This window comes from Oncorhynchus masou, chromosome 11 (assembly GCF_036934945.1).
Source record: "Oncorhynchus masou masou isolate Uvic2021 chromosome 11, UVic_Omas_1.1, whole genome shotgun sequence".
NCBI lineage: Eukaryota > Metazoa > Chordata > Actinopteri > Salmoniformes > Salmonidae > Oncorhynchus > Oncorhynchus masou.
Genome location: NC_088222.1, coordinates 59,822,025 through 59,841,275, shown reverse-complemented (window position 1 = coordinate 59,841,275; position 19,251 = coordinate 59,822,025). Strand labels below are relative to the sequence as shown.

Here is a 19,251-nt window from a genome sequence, read left to right as displayed (position 1 = left end):
TTGAGGATGCTGGACATAAAAACGAAGAAAAGGAACAGACTTTGTTGTGAAAATGACATGAGAGTGGCACTTGCCAAGGTGAAGCCAAACATTTCTGAACTGGTCTCTGAAAGACAACAGCAGAAGTCACACTGATTTGCAGTAAATATTCATTTATGTTTTTGTGTGAAAATCATGTTTTGATGATTTTGTTCTTTGAACACAGTGATGTTGATGCACGGTTCATTTTGTGCACCAGTAAAATATGTACCTATGTTTTGAATTTGAAAAAAATCATATTTTATTTTTCCAATTAAGAAGGGTTAAGTGAATACGCATATGAAACTGGTGGGGTTCAGTACCTCCAACAAGGTTAAGAACCACTGCCCTAATATCTAATCGTGTACTACTTGTATTGCACCGATGATTGTCTAAAATAAATGGATAATAAGATAATAGTTTGAACTGTATTGTTAGATTTCAGTGCAGTCCTTTGAAGTTATTGATCATAATTTGTTATTGAAAAAACTCACTTGTTATGAATTTACATAACCTGCCATCACATGGTTGGAGAGTTAAGGGTTGAAGATAATTTTACTTGTTCTCTTCTTGTCTTTTTAATAAACATGTGTTTGTTGAAAATGCATAACCACTTGTATAATCTATTTGCATACACTTCAAACAGACATACATACATGGAATGATTTTCCACCAGAGGTTACTCAGACAAAAAGCAATCTTTAAAAAATACATTATATCACATCATCTCTTTCTAAAGATCTAATTTAACTGTATATAAGAATATGAATATGTATGAATAGTGTGTAAATAGTATTTTTGTTGTCTCTTGTCTTTCCAATATATAACTCTTATATTGTTGATTTTTTAAAATGGTAAATGGTATATATATATTTTTGAACCATAAACACACATATTTGAATGTAGAAACCCTACCCATAGGCTGTTCATACAAAATGACTGTTTATCAGCCATTTTCATTTTTGAGTAGAAGATACAGCCCCATAAAACACCCCAGTGGTCCACATCAGGGGATGTCGATGGCATCATGGAGGCAGATCTAGTGGAAGCCCTGATCATTTAAATCCCCAGTTAATCAACCATCTTTCAACAGCCAATATATGCTGTAGCTTGTTGAATTGATTTGATCATGAGAGACATTCCTTCCCCTCTTCCAAATTGCTCCATTGTCAGAATATAAGGACGCCCTAATGCCCCTAACCACATTCGTAAAAACATTGTTAATAATAATGTTGAACAGAATATAACTGATAGCACTGCCTTGAGGAATACTATTAGCTTTGGAATTTATGACTCCCCATTAGCTGCTGCCAAGGTAGCAGCTACTCTTTCTGGGGTCCAGAAAAATTAAGGCAGATATATACAATTTTATAAACATTACAATACATTTTTACAATACATTGTCAACTCCAAAATCATCATATACACTGTGTCCCATTTGAACTCGAAAGGAACAATTAAATAGAAGGCCAAAACCCAGTTAAATAACCTCACACCAATGCCCAATCTTTCCATCTTCATCAGTAGCCCTTCTCTCCACATAGTATTATAGGCCTTTTCAATGTCAAAAAAGACAGTAGCCATTACTTCTTTCGTGACCAGAGTTTTTTTTTTTTTACACTCCCAATAGTAGAATCATCCAATACCTTCCATTCACACATGGCTGCAATAGCGTTAGAAACCATTGTGAGGTCCAGGCAGGATGTAACCTCTCTGACAACATCAATTCTTGTATCGCCATCCATCGTTAAGACATACTAATGCTTTTTCTTCCATCATATCTTCGACAATCATACTATTAGCATCAGTATGAGGGCTTCCCTATAAAGTAGAATGCGTAGAATAAGTTTTTAAAGCCACCAAAACCTTATCTCTCTGGATCCCAAGTATCCTGACATTTCATCAAACATTGCTATACAAAGTTTTTGACAAGGATTGTTGAAATTGACCAGCTTAATATTATTACCTGTACTGGGGATGTCAACCATCACACATTCATATTCAGGTGGAACAAATATATTACGATATGCATTTATGAATGTAGCGCATCCACCACCCTGACCAGTTGTTCTGTCAGATCTGACTGAAACTCAATCAGCCTTCATTAAAGGAAGGAGTATTCATAACCATATACAATTGGTATTAGATAACTTACATTACAGTAGAACTCATTACAGAGTTCATAGAAGGTATTAGATAACCTACATTACAGTAGAACTCATTACAGGGTTCATAGAAGGTATTAGATAACCTACATTGCAGTAGAACTCATTACAGAGTTCATAGAAGGTATTAGATAACCTACATTGCAGTAGAACTCATTACAGAGTTCATAGAAGGTATTAGATAACCTACATTGCAGTAGAACTCATTACAGAGTTCATAGAAGGTATTAGATAACCTACATTGCAGTAGAACTCATTACAGAGTTCATAGAAGGTATTAGATAACCTACATTGCAGTAGAACTCATTACAGAGTTCATAGAAGGTATTAGATAACCTACATTGCAGTAGAACTCATTACAGAGTTCATAGAAGGTATTAGATAACCTACATTGCAGTAGAACTCATTACAGAGTTCATAGAAGGTATTAGATAACCTACATTGCAGTAGAACTCATTACAGAGTTCATAGAAGGTATTAGATAACCTACATTGCAGTAGAACTCATTACAGAGTTCATAGAAGGTATTAGATAACCTACATTGCAGTAGAACTCATTACAGAGTTCATAGAAGGTATTAGATAACCTACATTGCAGTAGAACTCATTACAGAGTTCATAGAAGGTATTAGATAACCTACATTGCAGTAGAACTCATTACAGAGTTCATAGAAGGTATTAGATAACCTATATTACAGTAGAACTCATTACAGAGTTCATAGAAGAATATGGCTTTAAATAGTCTCACTTTTTTCAAGGCTTTTTACACTTTAGAGGACAGCTTTTTATTTAGAACCTACTTTGGGTTTGGGGAGAATCTCTGTAAAGTGATAAGGTTGATGTATAATGAGACTAGCAGTTCGGTGGCTATGAGCAAAAAAACATCCGCTAATTTCTCTATTGCTAGAGGAATTAAACAGGGTTGTCAAAGCTCCCCTCTTTAACTTATTTTAGCCACATATTTCTTAGCCTTATTTCTTAACAAATCTGATAATTTAAACGGGATTCATATTTTTGGTAAAGATAGAAATATCAGTCAATTTGCAGATGATACTGCCCTTTTCCTAAAGGATAGGGGGGCTACTCCCTTGATGATACTGCCCTTTTCCTAAAGGATAGGGGGGCTACTCCCTTGATGATACTGCCCTTTTCCTAAAGGATAGGGGGGCTACTCCCTTGATGATACTGCCCTTTTCCTAAAGGATAGGGGGGCTACTCCCTTGAGGTGGGATAATGTTTATTCATTTTTTATATATTGAACTGCAAAAATGTTATAAATCCCTCAAACTTGTAAAACTTAAAATGTCTAAAGTCATGAAGTCATGTCTCTGAATGTATGTTGCTATCTCATTGCCTTATCACATCTAAATGTGTCCTGAAATATTCTTGTTATATTTTGTTAGATTTCTCTTCACCCATTTTCATTGTGCACACTGTATTGTCCCTGTATTGATATGTAGTATTGTGATATTATTGTTGCAATAGAAATTATTATTTAAAAAAATTATGACAGGAGCTGGAGCACACGTACAGTGGTGGGAGTGATGTCAAACTATCACAACAGACCAATCGTGCAAGAGTGATAGATTTTCCCTCCCCTACTAGTGTTTGTGGTGATTGGACGGTAGAAACATTGTTAGAAAGGGGTGGGCATTGGAATGTTGCCTGTCTCCTTGAATTAAATATTTGTTTGATTCAATGTAGCTAGCTAATGTCATATCACATACAGTGCCTTGCGAAAGTATTCGGCCCCCTTGAACTTTGCGACCTTTTGCCACATTTCAGGCTTCAAACATAAAGATATAAAACTGTATTTTTTTGTGAAGAATCAACATCAAGTGGGACACTTGTTCTTGTTCTGCATGATGCTCTCTGAGCTTTTAACGGACCTCTGAGACTATCACAGTGCAGGTGCATTTATACAGAGACTTGATTACACACAGGTGGATTGTATTTATCATCATTAGTCATTTAGGTCAACATTGGATCATTCAGAGATCCTCACTGAACTTCTGGAGAGAGTTTGCTGAATAAGGGGCTGAATAATTTTGCACGCCCAATTTTTCAGTTTTTGATTTGTTAAAAAAGTTTGAAATATCCAATAAATGTCGTTCCACTTCATGATTGTGTCCCACTTGTTGTTGATTCTTCACAAAAAAATACAGTTTTATATCTTTATGTTTGAAGCCTGAAATGTGGCAAAAGGTCGCAAAGTTCAAGGGGGCCGAATACTTTCGCAAGGCACTGTAATATAATGAATACATCTGTTCTATTGACCAATTTCTATGCAATCTGTGTGCTTGTTGTAGAATCCCCAGCTACCAGTACCAAAATGTTTTTCCTCACCAAAATAATAGTATAATAATCACAGATTTAAAATACTAATCAATTGCTAAAAGTTTATTGCTAATGTACCATTTTTTGTCTGGGCTAAAGGGGATGGGCAAAGGTTTCCCTGTTTGTTAAAAACTTTCTTTAAACAACAGCTAATACATCTTATAAGCTCCTCGCCACCGAAGACATTCATGCCAGGTGGGGTCTGAGAAAGGCCTGAATAACTCAACCTGAGGATTCCAGCCAACCGAGCCATGTTCTCTCTGCTCCCATCCAGCAGGAGGTACCGGAGCATCGGGTCACAGACCAACAGGCTCCAAAAGAGCTTCTTTACCCAGGCCATAAGAATGTTGAATAGCTAACTACCCCCGCCCTCCCTCTCTCCCACAGACTATCCACACTGACTACCTGAAAGGACTTTGCCCAACCTCAGGTCTCTAGCATTCAGCCACACCCACCTATACTGACACTTCACATTCATGCATACAAACATACACATGCACCCATGCTCACACATTACATTTACATGTACACACTCACTGCTGACACCACAGATGATCAGTTATATTGACTTTTTGAAGCTAGGGTCTATTTTTCTCCATTTCCACCTGACTGATGTGCCCAAAGTAAACTGCCTTTTGCTCAGGCCCTGAAGCCCAGGATATGCATATAATTGGTACCGTTGGAAAGAAAACAGTCTGACGTTTGTAGAAATGTTAAAATAGTGTAGGAGACTATAACAAAATAGATATGGTAGGAGAAAATCCAAAGAAAAACCAACCATAATTTGTTTTTAAGAGAGGCTATGCTCTAGAACGTGTCGGGAAGAAATGTAATCCAGCTCCCCACATGCAATTCCTATGGCTTCCACTGGATGTCAGTCGTCTTTGTTCAAGGTTTCAGGCTTGTTTCTTCCCAAACGAGGAATAATTATGAGTTTTAGTAATCAGTCTGTGCACGCGCGACGACGAAGACGCGCACCTGCTAATATTGTTTTCCTATTGAACATAAGTTATGTCTTTCCGTATTAAATATTATAGTTTAATTACATTTTAGGGTACCTAAGGGTTAAGTAGAAATTTATTTTGACTTGTTATAACAAAATTTAGCGGTAGCTTTTTCGATTCCTTCCTTTCAATGGCGCCAACTAAACAGACTTTTTGGGATATAAAGAAGGATTTTATCTAACAAAACGACACTACATGTTGTTGCTGGGACCCTTTGGATGACAAATCAGAGGAAGATTTTCAAAAAGTAAGTGAATATTTAATCGCTATTTGTGAATTTATGAAACCTGTGCTGGTTGAAAAATATTTTGATGTGGGGCGCCGTCCTCAAACAATCTTATGGCATGCTTTTGCTGTAAAGCCTATTGTAAATCGGACAGTGCAGTTAGATTAACAATACTTTAAGCTTTTAACCGATAAGAGACTTGTATGTACATAAATGTTTAATATCCATAATTTTTATGATTATTTATTTGAATTGCACGCCCTCCAGTTTCACTGGAAGTTGTCCCGCCAGCGGGATGCCTAGCCCTTTAAATTAAATAAAAATGACTTGTCAGAGTAGATGAGCTTGTGCATTTCAGGTAAAATAACAACCGAATGTTTATATCCCAGGACAAATTAGGTAGCAACAGCAAGCTAGCTAGATAAATGGCCATTAATGAATTTCATGCATTTCGACCTTTCACAAAATAATATAGGTGGTTCAGAGTTGCGTGCATCTGGTGTGGATGGACAAAATCAACATGCAGGCGTGTGCCTGTTCAATTCAGCATGTGACTGTTGTAGCTTGCAGCACTGGTACACAAAGCTCAGAAGAAATATCCGACCATGGAGAAGCATGAGATTGAACTACACTCAACTTTCTAGAGTTTTCACTGTTAGTTAACACTATCAACATTTCCCTTTACTGTGGCAATTGTGATCAAATCAACTCAATATTAACCATTTTCAATGTAACATACAGAAACAAAATGAACTATGCAAGAGATTTTGTTGTAGGCAGAATGCATTGGAGTAGGATTCTATGTGCACGACTCAGCCCATACTCTACACAGACACAGACAGGTGCAGTGTAACCAATCAGAGCTGTAGTAGGCCTATATGCAAATAGACTATGCATATAGACTATACAATATAGATCTGTGCCATTTACTATGAACTGGACTGTTTACTGCTGTGGTAGTGAGTAGATAGGCTTGTTTTAAGATCAAACCAAAAGAGCTGCATGTAGCCACATTCTGTTCATAATGTTTGCAAGTTAGTGCGTCAGTGTGTTAATAGCCCAGTTATAGATCATTTGTAGTCAGCAATAGGAGAGTGATTCCTTCCTACAAGAGCACAACACTTGTACGTTTCTAGATATCTTTGAAAAGCAAGTCAGGTACAGAGCTTATTTTTGTCTTAAAGGGGCAGTGTTGTATTTTGAGAAAGGCTTGATTAAGCTAAGTAGCAAATAGGCAGAGGGTAGCATCATTTATCTGAGTCTCTGTAATAATGTTATGGGAATAATAATGCATTTTATTTTTACTCACATCGGCTACGGAGAGTGTGATCACACAGTCATCCAGAAGAGCTGATGCTCTCATGCATGTTTCAGAGTTACTTGCCTCGAAGCGAGCATAGACGTAATTTAGCTCGTCTGGTAGGCTCGTGTCACTGGGCAGCTCACGGCTGTGCTTCCCTTTGTAGTCTGTAATAGTTTACAAACCCTGCCATATCCGACGAGGATCAGAGCCGGTGTAGTACGATTCAGTCTTAGTCCTGTATTGATACTTTGCCTGTTTGATGGTTCGTCGGAGGGCATAGAAGGATTTCTTATAAACTCCTTGAAAGTGGCAGGTTAGCTCAGTGCGGATGTCGCCTGTAATCCATGGCTTCTGGTTGGGGTATGTATGTAATAGAACACCCCCCTGAAATGGACAAAAATGAATGGGATCATATTGGCACTGTACGAAACATATACACAATGGACAATACCACTCAATTGGACGTAGTTTCATTCAAAGTTGATTGAAAATGCCATATGGCAAATACCAAGTGTAACACTGCAAAAATCCAATAGATGGCGAGTGCACTCCACCGTAATTTTTCATATTGCAAATGTAACACAAGTCAAGACCCAAGAGTAAAATTTTGAACATTTTTCAAAACCTTATCTCCCCCTTAAAAAGTGCTTTCTGGAACGTTTTTCGAAATTCTTTCGATTTTTTGTCAATTACACACGTATAAGAACTGTATGAATTTATTATCATATTTTTTTATTTTACTTGTCCAAAAGGCATATGTTTTGTCCATTTGCAATATGATTTCATAGGAAGTCAAAAGTAGAACATTTGAAAAAATGTGAAAAACCTTAGCACCCCCTTAATAATCTCTTAAAGCTAGGGGGCACTATTTTCATTTCTAGAAAAATAACGTTCCCAAAGTAAAGGGCCTATTTCTCAGGACCAGATGCTAGAATATGCATATAATTGACAGCTTAGGATAGAAAACACTCTAAAGTTTCCAAAACTGTAAAAATATTGTCTGTGAGTATAACATAACTGATATTGCAATCAGGAATCAGTAACAATCAGTAACTTTTTGAAGAAAAAAATCTTTATGAACATCACCAATTGTACATTGTACGATTTCTCTTAAATTAGGATAAATGGCTGGTTCTTTTTTTCCTGACACCGTAGGTTCATGTCCTTTGACGTGAAGCGATCAAATTAGCGCTGTATTTTAATTTGACCTTTAAGAGGCATTAGAAGACATGTTACCAATTGAACCACTATTACAGGATAAATCCATGTTAAAGTTTACATAGCTGCATGATACATTTTACTTTATGGGTTGGTTATGGGTCTCCCTTTTCCATAATAGGGTCATATACTTACAAATATGAACACATGCAAAAATATCAATTTGACTGATTTAGTTTGTATAAAGAGTGTGCATGGTGGGCATATGCCAGCCCACTCAGAATGTTTTTCCCCACAAAACGGCTTTATTAGATAGAAATACTCCAGTTTCATCAGCTGTCCGGTCTCAGATGATCCCGCAGGTGAAGAAGCCAGATGTGGAGGACCTGGGCTGGCATGGTTACACGTGGTCTGCAGTTGAGGCTGGTTGGATTTACTGCTAAATTCTCTAAAACGACGTTGGAGACAATTTCTCTACCATAAACAAACATACACTTCTCTGGTGGATATTCCTGCAGTCAGCATGCCAATTGCACGCTCCCTCAACTTGAAACATCTGTGGCATTGTGTTGTGTCAAAGCTGCACTTTGAGGGGCCTTTTAGCACAAGGTGCACCTGTGTAATGTCTATGCTGTTTAATCAGCTTCTTGATATGCCACACCTGTCAGGTGGATGATTTTCTTGGCAAAGAAGAAATACTAACAGGGATAGAAACAAAATGTGAACATTTATTTCAGCTTTTAGTCAAACATTTCTGGGATATTTTATTTCAGCTCATGAAACATAGGACCTACATGTTGCATTTATAATTTAGTTCAGTCTAGTTTTTTATCCCAAATGGTTTTGGACAGCCCAGAAGTACCGACCCTCAGACTTGTGTGAAGACAGACTTTCAGGATGTCTTCTGGTCTGATAAACAGCCCTGTAGCTGACATTTGCCCTGTAGCTGACATTTGCCCTGTAGCTGACATTTGCCCTGTAGCTGACATTTGCCCTGTAGCTGACATTTTCCACCACAAATGTGGAAGGCTGATGCAATGGCTTGAGACGCAGCCCATACAAATACCACCTCTAGCTTAAACAGACTGATTTTTAAATGGGGAATTTATTATTATGTTAATTAAAATGGACGCAGGTGAGCAATCGACTTAGACTAAATCCACACCAGACAATCATGAATCAGATTACTAGTGTAAAGATTTGTTTTATTAAAAAGATACCGCCATTTACATTGAAAATGAAATAAAACCCTAAATCATTCTGCTTTTAGTACAGCTATGAGTACACTTCAATGCACTCGACTGGAGCTGATATATTGCCAAATATGTCAGAAAAGGAAAGAATTGCCATTAACACTGGCCAAAGGCTAACAAATTCAAAATGAACAGAAAGCTAAAAACATCACCACTGTAAAAAGAGCCATTGAAATGTACAGTTCGGGAATTTGTTGTACATACAGATGAAATAATAATGCCAAAGCCAGAGGATGAACACCAAGGGATAAATAAACTAAATGACAGGAGAAAGAACTCAAAATACAAAGGGGTTAAATGGCTTCAAGCCCTGAGGCAAATGGGGAACAGCAGGGCATGGAGCGGTTTCACCCCCATGGTCAGTCAGCATCAGGTATGGGGCTTTTCCTCTGGCTGGGAGACCTGGATCGGCTGTAACAAGGCAGGAAGACACTTAGCATTTTCAGTGGCGCACGACCTTTAAAACAAAGCATGAACATTGGCGTAGCTATCTCATCAGCTGACTGCACTAGGCACTACTCCTAATTCAAATAATCAGTGTGTTTAGATACTGGGGACACACACACAAAACAAAAGGTGGAACCTGATAGTTGTACAAGCATCTGGTAATCACCATAACTAAAATAGCTAGTAATCTGGGATGGAGAAAGTCATCTGTGGTGCAAAACTGGGAAAACTAGTATACAGACAGAGGCAACCCATTTTTAGTTGAATTTAAGTGTCTCCAGTACCAAATGCATGAATAAAAGTCTTACTTCTGTGCCACATGAAAGAAAACATATGTAGGGCAGCATTTCCCAAATTCAGTCCTTGGGACCCCAAGGGGTGCACATTTTGTTTTTTTGCCCTAACACTACACAGCTGATTCAAATGATCAAAGCTATGATGATTTTTTTAAATCACCTGTGTTGTGATTGAGCAAAAAACTAAAATATGCACACCTTGGGGTCCCGAAGACCGGGATTGGGTATGAGGAGATTCTCCAGTTCAATACCTCTTCCTGGTGTTGGCCGAGCGGGACCTGGAGCGAGATCTGGAGACGCTCCGCGCCCTGGGGCGGGACACTGACCGGGAATGGGAGCGAGAACGGGAGCGACTGCAGAAGAAACAGCATTAGCGTCAGTGGGCAATGAGGGGCCCATAAATTCTCAATTCAATACTGGTTGTAGGTCTGCACAATATGGCATGGACAAAATATTGCGATTTACTTGCAATTATAGATCAAAACAGGTACTGTTGGAATCACAGAAATAGAATAATCATTCCAATTTTAAAGGTTGGAAAGCAGTTTAGTTTGGCATGATAACAAATGAAGGGATGAAATGGTTGTGACAGTAGGAATCAAAGCGTTGGTCACTGTTTCCCATGGGACCTTAATTAGATAAATGTACATGCAGACAGATTTTAGAATATTTCCTCAGATTAAGAACAATGCTGATATACTCCACCACTGGTCCCAGCCTGTATTAGAGCAAAAGTTTCCTAGCAAGATTCGCCCTCAATAAATTTTGCTAGCCATCTGGTCACTAGCAATTAGCATTAGGGGCCATTGTTTTTAGGCACATTTGGAGCTTGCTAAGACCACATCACTTGCTCTCTGCAAAACACTAGTTATACAAACAAATAGTATAATAGAACACTTGAATTTATATTAAGAAAAGTGGAAAGTTGCATCGATTTTGTTTGGGATAATCTGTTGACTGCATGCGTTTTGGTCAATGCATGCTGAGTGAATCTCAAGCATGAGGAACTGTCTGCTGGAGTGACAGGGGGCGGGGAGTGGTGTGTGGGATTGGGAAGCGGCCAAAAGAGGAGAGAACTCCCAACTCGAGCAAAAAAAATTGAAAGTAAAAAATATTAAAATAATGTTAGACAGCCTAAACTCACATGAGCGTACGATTTTAGAATGCATGGTTTTAATTATAAATGATGCCTATCAGGCTGACAGCTTTGACGCGCATCTCAACTAGAACGGGTCTCTATTTTCACTTTTTATCGCTTACGCTGAAGCCACACAAAACAATACGAATGTTACCATTCATTTTTTTGGAGCTCATTTGAATAGGAAGATAGTCGAGGCCTTACCATACATGCTAAGCTAGACCTATTCATCACTTTATGGAAACGATTGCCATCTGTAAAGATTGGAGATAATAATATCCTGCTAGCATAGTCACTACTCCGCCGGTCCTTTCCACCCAGCTTGCTTCACCCCCTGATGAGTTTTTCACTTACGTGGTACTTACAATATTGCAGCCTCTTGCAATATGGATATCGCACATCAATATCGCAATTTCGAGTCAAATTTGATTAATCGTTCAGCCGTGGCTGGTTTGGTTCTCTTTTTGTACTAGCACTTATTCCACTTCAAGCACTAGCTCGGTTTCCATAAATGTGGCAGATTTGCTATTTTTTATATTGGCATTTTACTAGCAGTGGTGTTATAACATCAAACCAACTTCTTGCGAATAAAAGGCTGTGTGTAATGAAGTGTACACAAAAAACACAACTTTCATTTCCGAATAAAAAGCAAATGCTATGCATTTCCATCCCATTTTTAACTTGGTTTTGGCACAAAGTATGTTTTAAACAGCAAATGTACCCATTCTGGTATTGGCATGCGCTCTAGCCAACAACTTGCAGATACAGTGCAGAGGGTAGGCTACATGATGAGATTACAGATAAGACCAAGAATCTACATTTGTCAAATGGTAGCCAAGCACCAATGCTCCTCCATCTATTGCAAAGGAGCATCAAGCTCATCGGAGTGCACTTTTACCACACCGAAGTTCAATTTATTTAATCTGTAGCCTAATAAACTGTGCATGCATTTTAAAGTCGTCGTGGGAGGACCACACCGCATAGCTTCGCGTGACCGGTTATTCTACCAACAGTCGCAGAATCTAATCACCTACAAAAAAACAAACAAAAAAACTACCCACCCTTCTCTAGCATATTTTGTTTCATCAACATTTTTAAACAACTTAACGTTTCTTCAGTTTGACAGGTACTTGACTCAAATAGTTTGATGGAAACCTGGTTACTGCCATTTAAGAACCTGTCTCATTTCTAGTCAGAATGTAGATTGAGTTTACTTTAACCTGTGCAAAAGTTCTGTATTATTCTCCCAAGGAATAGATTTCACAACAACGGAGATCGGCCATGATGCAGTAGTCCATTCTTGAGTGCCATATTGGTTGGTTTACAACATCGATTAAAACCACCTTACAGGAAATTCACATAACACGATAATTTGGATAGCCAAGCAAGTGTCACCCTCATGAGTGCTAACAAGCAGGCTTGGTAGTGCTAGGTATCAGCAGCCATTGCGTAGTACTTGCATAAAGTTTAGCTTTCCCCAACTTGTCCTCCCCCTGCACACTTTACTGCCTCACATTGAAAACTCTATTAGTTTATCGCCCCCATCAGGTTGTGGCAAAGCCCTGTTTAGAGTGGGGCAGTTGCGACACGTTTTTTTAAATTTCAAGAGCAACACTGGCTTTTCGAAACCGCAGTTTGTCGTCAGTAAAATGAAAAGCATTTTCTTTACTTTGTACTTTTTTTTACCCCTTTTTTGTAGTTACAGTCTTGTCCCATCGCAGCAACTCCTGTACGGACTCCGGAGAGGCGAAGGTCGAGAGTCATGTGTCATCCGAAACACAACCCTGCCAAGCCACACTGCTTCTTGACACACAGCTTGCTTAATCTGGAAGCCAGCTGCACCAATGTGTCGGAGAAAACACTGTAGAACTGGCGACCTTGTCAACGTGCACACGCCTGGCCCCCCACAGGAGTCGCTAGAGTGAGATGTGACAAGGACATCCTGGCCGGCCAAACCCTCCCCTAACCCGGACGATTCTGGGCCAATTGTGCGCCACCTCATGGGTCTCCCGGTCACAGCCAGTTGCAATACAGCCCGAGATCGAACCCGGATCTGTAGTGACGCCTCAGGGCACAGCCTTAGACCGCTGCGCCATTCAGGAGGCCCTGCAATCATGCACTTTCGATCAATCATTACTTTCAGTAGCATCATCTGTCGCAGTAAGAACTAGACGACAGACATACCATGTTTAAAGACAACTTCATGACTGACTATCATTTACCTTACTGATCTGCGCACTGGACTTCTGGACTTGGAACGTGCGGGGGACCCAGATCTACCGGGCAAACACAATACCCTCTGTCATGTCATCTATTCAAAACAGCTCTAGCCGCTATATGTAAGCTAAGGGTTGGGATGGTAGCTACAAATTACACAAGTCTAAAAATATATATACAACAAACAGTCAAAAAATATAGTATATTCACCAATTTCCACAGTAGATTAAATCTTACCTGCTTCTGCGCTTTGAGTATGATGGGGATCTATTACGCCTGTTAGAGGGAGATAAGGGAACTCATGAAGCTGATAATAGCAATTAAGAGAACTCTTAGGCTGCATTTACACTGGCAGCCCAATTCTAATCTTTTGCCAAATTACCAGCAAAAGAGAAGACCAATTGGTAAAAATATCAGAATTGGGCTGCCTGTGTAAAAACAGCCTTATAATATCAGACACAGGTCCAAGGTCAGCTAGAATAATAAATAATCCAATAAAAACATTTCATAGGAGACTCCAAGCCTCTTCAAGTCAACTTGCAGGGGTCCTTTTGTGAAACAAGCACTCACCGGTCACGGTCGTTGCTTCGGCTGCGTGAGCGGTAACGCCTTCCCCTGGACCTTGAGCGAGATCGTGAGCGGGACCTGAGAGGAGGATCATTGATCAACATACAGTATATGTATGGTTGCTACACAAATGACATCTTGGAGCCACCATGTTGTTGAATGTCATTCAACGAAAGTGACATTCCAATTAACGGTGAAAGAAACATTCTGGAGTAGGCGGCCTCCACACTGTACCTGCTGCGGCGACGGCCTCCTCCCCTCTTGCTAAAGCGAGAGCAGTCATATGCATAATGGCCACTCTCGCCACATTGGTAGCAGCGGTCGTTGGGGTCGAAGTGCCGACGGCTGGGACGGCCGTAGCGTGACTTGCGAGACATGCCAGTTGACAACTCCACTCTTATGCGAGAACCACAGAGCACTCTGAAAAAGGACAGTGGATTAAGAATAAGTGTCAGGTTTTGTGAAAGTGGTAAGGTCTGCAAAAGAAATGTAATATTGAAGACAGTGTTATAGATTAAGCACTATGAGTCCACAGAATAACGGGCTACTGTATGCAATCTCACATGTACTCACTTGCCATCCATGCCCTTCGTCGCATCCTCAGCATCTCTGGGATCTTCGTACTCAACAAAGGCAAAGCCAGGAGGGTTCCTGGCCACCCAGACGCTGCGCAGAGGTCCATAGTAGCTGAACGCCCGCTCCAACTCCCCCTTAGCAGCCCCGTTGCCTAAGTCACCCACATAGACCTTGCAGTCAGTGTTGCGCGAGGAGCCACGTGATGACGAGTGTGACATCTTAAAATCTGAAACTAGATATGAAGGAGTGACATTGAGACCTTGTAACACCATACAGACCTTCAGGACTAGCATGGCCTGTTGCACTGGGTAGGAAATAATGACCAACATCATTTCATGAAAATATTTGCTATTTATCCAGCTGCTCATTATTTTACAGGAACAATTAAATAGTTTGAGCACATGCTACAAGTGAGGCTGGCTAAAGGTTAGCTAGCCCAATAATGGACTAAAAGAGCCTAACGTTACTCCTAGTCCAAGGACCTTACATGTTGTGTTGAGGAAAATTGTCTATGGTAACCAACAACCCCATCTAAACGTATTGCGGCATTGTCCTATACTGAACGAAAATAAATGCAACTGAAATGTGGCACTAATCTATGGATGTCACATGACTGAGAATACAGATATGCATGTTGGTCACATATGACTAGTTTTTTGCTCCACACCCCAACTTATCTTTTTTTAAGGTACAGTGGGGCAAAAAAGTATTTAGTCAGCCACCAATTGTGCAAGTTCTCCCACTTAAAAAGATGGGAGAGGCCTGTAATTTTCACCATTTGCCACAACAGGCCACCATTTGCCATATGCAGCGTGTCATATTTGCATAAAGTTGATCAGGCTTTTGATTGTGGCCTGTCGAATGTCGTCCAACTTCTCTTCAATGGTCCTGCAAAGGGCCGCAGGGTAGCCTAGTGGTTAGAGCGTTGGACTAGTAACCGGAAGGTTGCAAGTTCAAACCCCGAGCTGACAAGGTACAAATCTGTCGTTCTGCCCCTGAACAGTTAACCCACTGTTCCTAGGCTGTCATTGAAAATAAGAATGTGTTCTTAACTGACATTCCTAGTTAAATAAAGGTAAAATAAAAAATAAAGCTTGCTGGATATCATCAGGAACTAGAATGTGCATTCTTACACGTTGATCCGTTGAGCAACCAAAATATGTTCAATGGGTGAGTATGCAGGCTATGGAATGGCAGATGAATCGCACGACACGACAATGGGTCTCAGGATCTTGTCACAGTATCTATGCATTCAAATTTCCATCAAGAAAACTCAATTGTGTTTGTTGTCCTTGCTTATGCTTGTGCATACCATAACCTCCACCATGAGGCCCTCTGTTGACATCAGCAAACCCTTTTCCCACACGACACCATACACATGGTCTGCGGTTGGATGGCCTTTGAAAGACGACAACACTTTTGCCAGTTCTCCTGATTTGTCAGAGTCCTGATTACATTCACATTGCTATGTTTTGAAAGGAATCTAGATATTTTTTAACATTCACTCAATACACTATGGGTCTTTACAAAGTGCAGGCCAAGCCATTCCATCAGAAAGTGGTATCAGACAGCTAGACATACCCACATACATTTGGTAAGCAAATAAATTGCATTTAGTTAAAAGATGATAGATGATGACAATAATTAATCAGAAGATACCTATAATCTGTATGTACATTTTAATAGTAACAGAATACATACTAGAATAACTGCAGATTAAATAACACTAATTCAATTTACACCCAACATAGGCTACTACACCTTTAAGAGCTAGAAATTATTTTGTACCCCATGTTGTGATTCTCACACTATTCAAACCCCACAATCGAATAAACCGTTCCTGAAACTCTCTTAACATATAGAAGACCTATTGCATACAAATAATCTGAACTAAAAACGCCACAGTGGAATTTCTGTGCATCCTTGACAATCCCAATCAATATCCGAATACCGTTTCTTCTGCAAATCCCCACCTCTTCTCTCCTTTGTGGTATCAATGTGAGGATTTATGGTAGGGACACGGTATTGCAATAGCCTAGTGTGTGGTGCTTGAATAATGACAAGCAAACCTGAGATGCTTCGTGTTCACAATGCTCTAAAAAAAGGAATTCAAGCGAACCTAACCCAGACCACCTATCGATGGTTTTAGTTCGGTTCGGGGGCTCTTTTGAAAGGTCTGAGTTTTTTTGGAGTGTTCACTATGCACAAAAAAAAAAATAACGGCACCGAGTTGACAAAAACTGTCAGAGAGAACAAGTGTAAAAATGCCCTTAGTTAACGTTAGATAATAAACGTGTAAAAAATACCATGCCGGTCTCAAGACTAATGTACTTTTACACAAATAACAGTTGTTTGCTAACGTTACAAGTGGCAGTAGTTAACTCGCTATAGTAACCGTTACCTAAGATGAGACCAATGCACACAACTAGTTTGCTAGCAACAGTGCATTGAAAAATACAGCACTTTGCGCGTAGAAGCTAGGCCGCACACCATTGCATGGTTTCACGCGGTTTTGTTCACCAAATAAGGCTATAACGTTACAAATGGGAGTAATATCACGATAAACACAAACTGGTTTGAAAACGTACCCTAAGCATTTGATTATTGCCAAAATGTGATTTCAGACAGTTCGCCGAAAACGCAGCTTGGATCGATTTACAATGGCTGCCATACTCACTTGATGCAGCTAGCTATGCTAACGTTAGCTACCCGCCTCCCCCGTTCAGCTAGTGAATTAACACCGTTTCCCAGTTGGCCTCAGTCAGATGCAAATTTTAGTTTAAAAAAAGCGTGATTCATTTTACGAGTTCATAATTTGTGTTTAATGTTTTGCTGTCTTCGTTTCCTTAGCATAGTAACAAGCCGGGCACTCACCTTTTCCACGCTCCCCCCCTTTCCCGTATTGACCTAGCTAGCTGCTCGCACAAGGCAACAGCACGTTTAACATATAACCCAGGGAAGGAAGTACCGCCAACCAGAGAGCGAGTCTCTTTCGATTTCATGGAGGAGGGATTTCCTGAATAGTAACATACCATTGGTTCCTACAAGCTACGATGCCGGGTGCGTGCACACGTAATCTTCTTCGTCGATGGGGTTTAAACGGCGGTTAGCATCTAATGTTAATGGTGCATTACCGCCACCAACTGAACGGGGAATTGAATGAGAAACGTTTTTAAAAAACATTACGGAAAGGGGGAAAACGACATCATACAAAATTTAACAGGTCAACTAACAAAACCCATCCCACTTATTCAATCACAGTCCACTCCAAAATACATCCTACACAGGTCCAGGGGCCCCCTGAGTGTCTCAGCGGTTTAAGGCACTAGATCTCAGTGCATGAATTTGTTGACACTACTGAATATGATGCCACCTCAGTGATTCCATATATTAAGGAGCATATTTCATCACTGATGGGATTCTTTAAAAAGTACTTCCCTGAAAACAGTTCCCAATATGACTGGGTGAGAGATCCTTTCAATGCACCAGCTCCAACTGGTTTCAGCTCTGCAGAGGAGGACCAGTTCATTGATATGACATCTGACTACACATTGAGACTGAGGTTCACATCACAGACACAGAGTGAATTGGGGTGACAGGGTAGCCTAGTGGTTAGAGAGCTGGACTAGTAACCGAAAGGTTGCAATTTCAAATCCCCAAGCTAACAAGGTACAAATCTGTCATTCTGCCCCTGAACAGGCAGTTAACCCACTGTTCCTAGGCTGTCATTGAAAATAAGAATGTGTTCTTAACTGACTTGCCCAGTTAAATAAAGGTAAAAAAATTTTTTTTTTTTCTAGCTGAGTTTAGAGAGGCAGTATCCACTCTTAGGGCAGAGGGCCAGGGCATTCTTCTTCCTTTTGCAACATCTTATCTTTGTGAGACTGGCTTCTCTGCTGTTGCTGCACTGAAGACCAAGTACAGGTCCCAGCTAAACATTGAGCAGGAGCTGAGAGTTGCAGTATCATGCTTTAAACCTCGCTTCGAAAAGCTGTGCTCTGCAAAACGTGCTTATTGTAGCCATTAATCCTGACTTCCTCATTGTTTACAGTTTAAATAAGGATGACATTTTTTTTTTCAATTTCAGGCAAATTTATGCGCTTTAAGTCTTTTCTGTTACAGACTAAAAAACAATGTTAATAAAGTTATTCTTTGTTGTAGGTTGATCTATATTTCTTTTTATTTATTTATTTATTTATTTAATGTTAATAATGTTAATAAGGATACAATGTTGTGCAGGGGTGTAACAATTTTATAGAGAAATGATACCATTTACAGTCCCGGTGGAGAGTTGGGGGGCGCGAAATGTTTACTTCTTCCTGGGGGGGGGGGGTTACTTCAAGGTCTTATGGAAGGATTACAGAAGCCATGTCCGTGCCTTCAATGGCCAGTTCGTACTATCCGGACTCACGCTAAGACCCAACTGCATACACAGGAGGTAAGTCAGGCAGGTACAGGACGGCGGGCAATCGGTAGGTTAAGGCTGGCAAAGAGTCGTAATCCAAATCAGAGTGTGGCAGGTACAGGACGGCAGGCAATCGGTAGGT

At 40.0% G+C, this 19,251-nt stretch overlaps 1 protein-coding gene across 4 annotated transcripts; it reads right to left on the bottom strand.

Moving 5' to 3' along the window:
• Nucleotides 1-9,398: 9,398 nt before the first annotated feature.
• On the bottom strand, nucleotides 9,399-17,686 carry LOC135548911 (serine/arginine-rich splicing factor 7-like). Of its 4 annotated transcripts, none has more exons than XM_064978988.1 (8): nucleotides 17,579-17,686; nucleotides 14,702-14,936; nucleotides 14,363-14,548; nucleotides 14,132-14,206; nucleotides 13,799-13,837; nucleotides 13,567-13,620; nucleotides 10,405-10,559; nucleotides 9,399-9,874 (listed from the first exon to the last, which is right to left on the bottom strand). In XM_064978988.1, exons 2-7 carry the CDS (start codon nucleotides 14,920-14,922, stop codon nucleotides 10,451-10,453), a joined length of 684 nt encoding a protein of 227 aa, XP_064835060.1. In that variant the 5' UTR covers nucleotides 14,923-14,936; nucleotides 17,579-17,686; the 3' UTR covers nucleotides 9,399-9,874; nucleotides 10,405-10,450. The 4 variants fall into 4 exon arrangements, with proteins under 4 accessions (XP_064835060.1, XP_064835057.1, XP_064835058.1 ...); XM_064978985.1 differs by having other exon boundaries at nucleotides 10,458-10,559; XM_064978986.1 differs by lacking the exon at nucleotides 17,579-17,686 and adding an exon at nucleotides 17,382-17,527 and having other exon boundaries at nucleotides 10,458-10,559.
• Nucleotides 17,687-19,251: the final 1,565 nt, after the last annotated feature.

What these genes read in the sequence shown, in the direction of transcription:
- LOC135548911 (XM_064978985.1), bottom strand. Translation starts at nt 14,922, where the DNA reads ATGTCACACTCGTCATCACGTGGCTCCTCGCGCAACACTGACTGCAAG. An exon ending in GGAGGCCGTCGCCGCAGCAG is followed by an intron (nt 14,207 to 14,362) that starts GTACAGTGTGGA and finishes TCCTCCTCTCAG; the next exon opens with GTCCCGCTCACGATCTCGCT. An exon ending in CGAAGCAACGACCGTGACCG is followed by an intron (nt 13,838 to 14,131) that starts GTGAGTGCTTGT and finishes TCCCTCTAACAG; the next exon opens with GCGTAATAGATCCCCATCAT.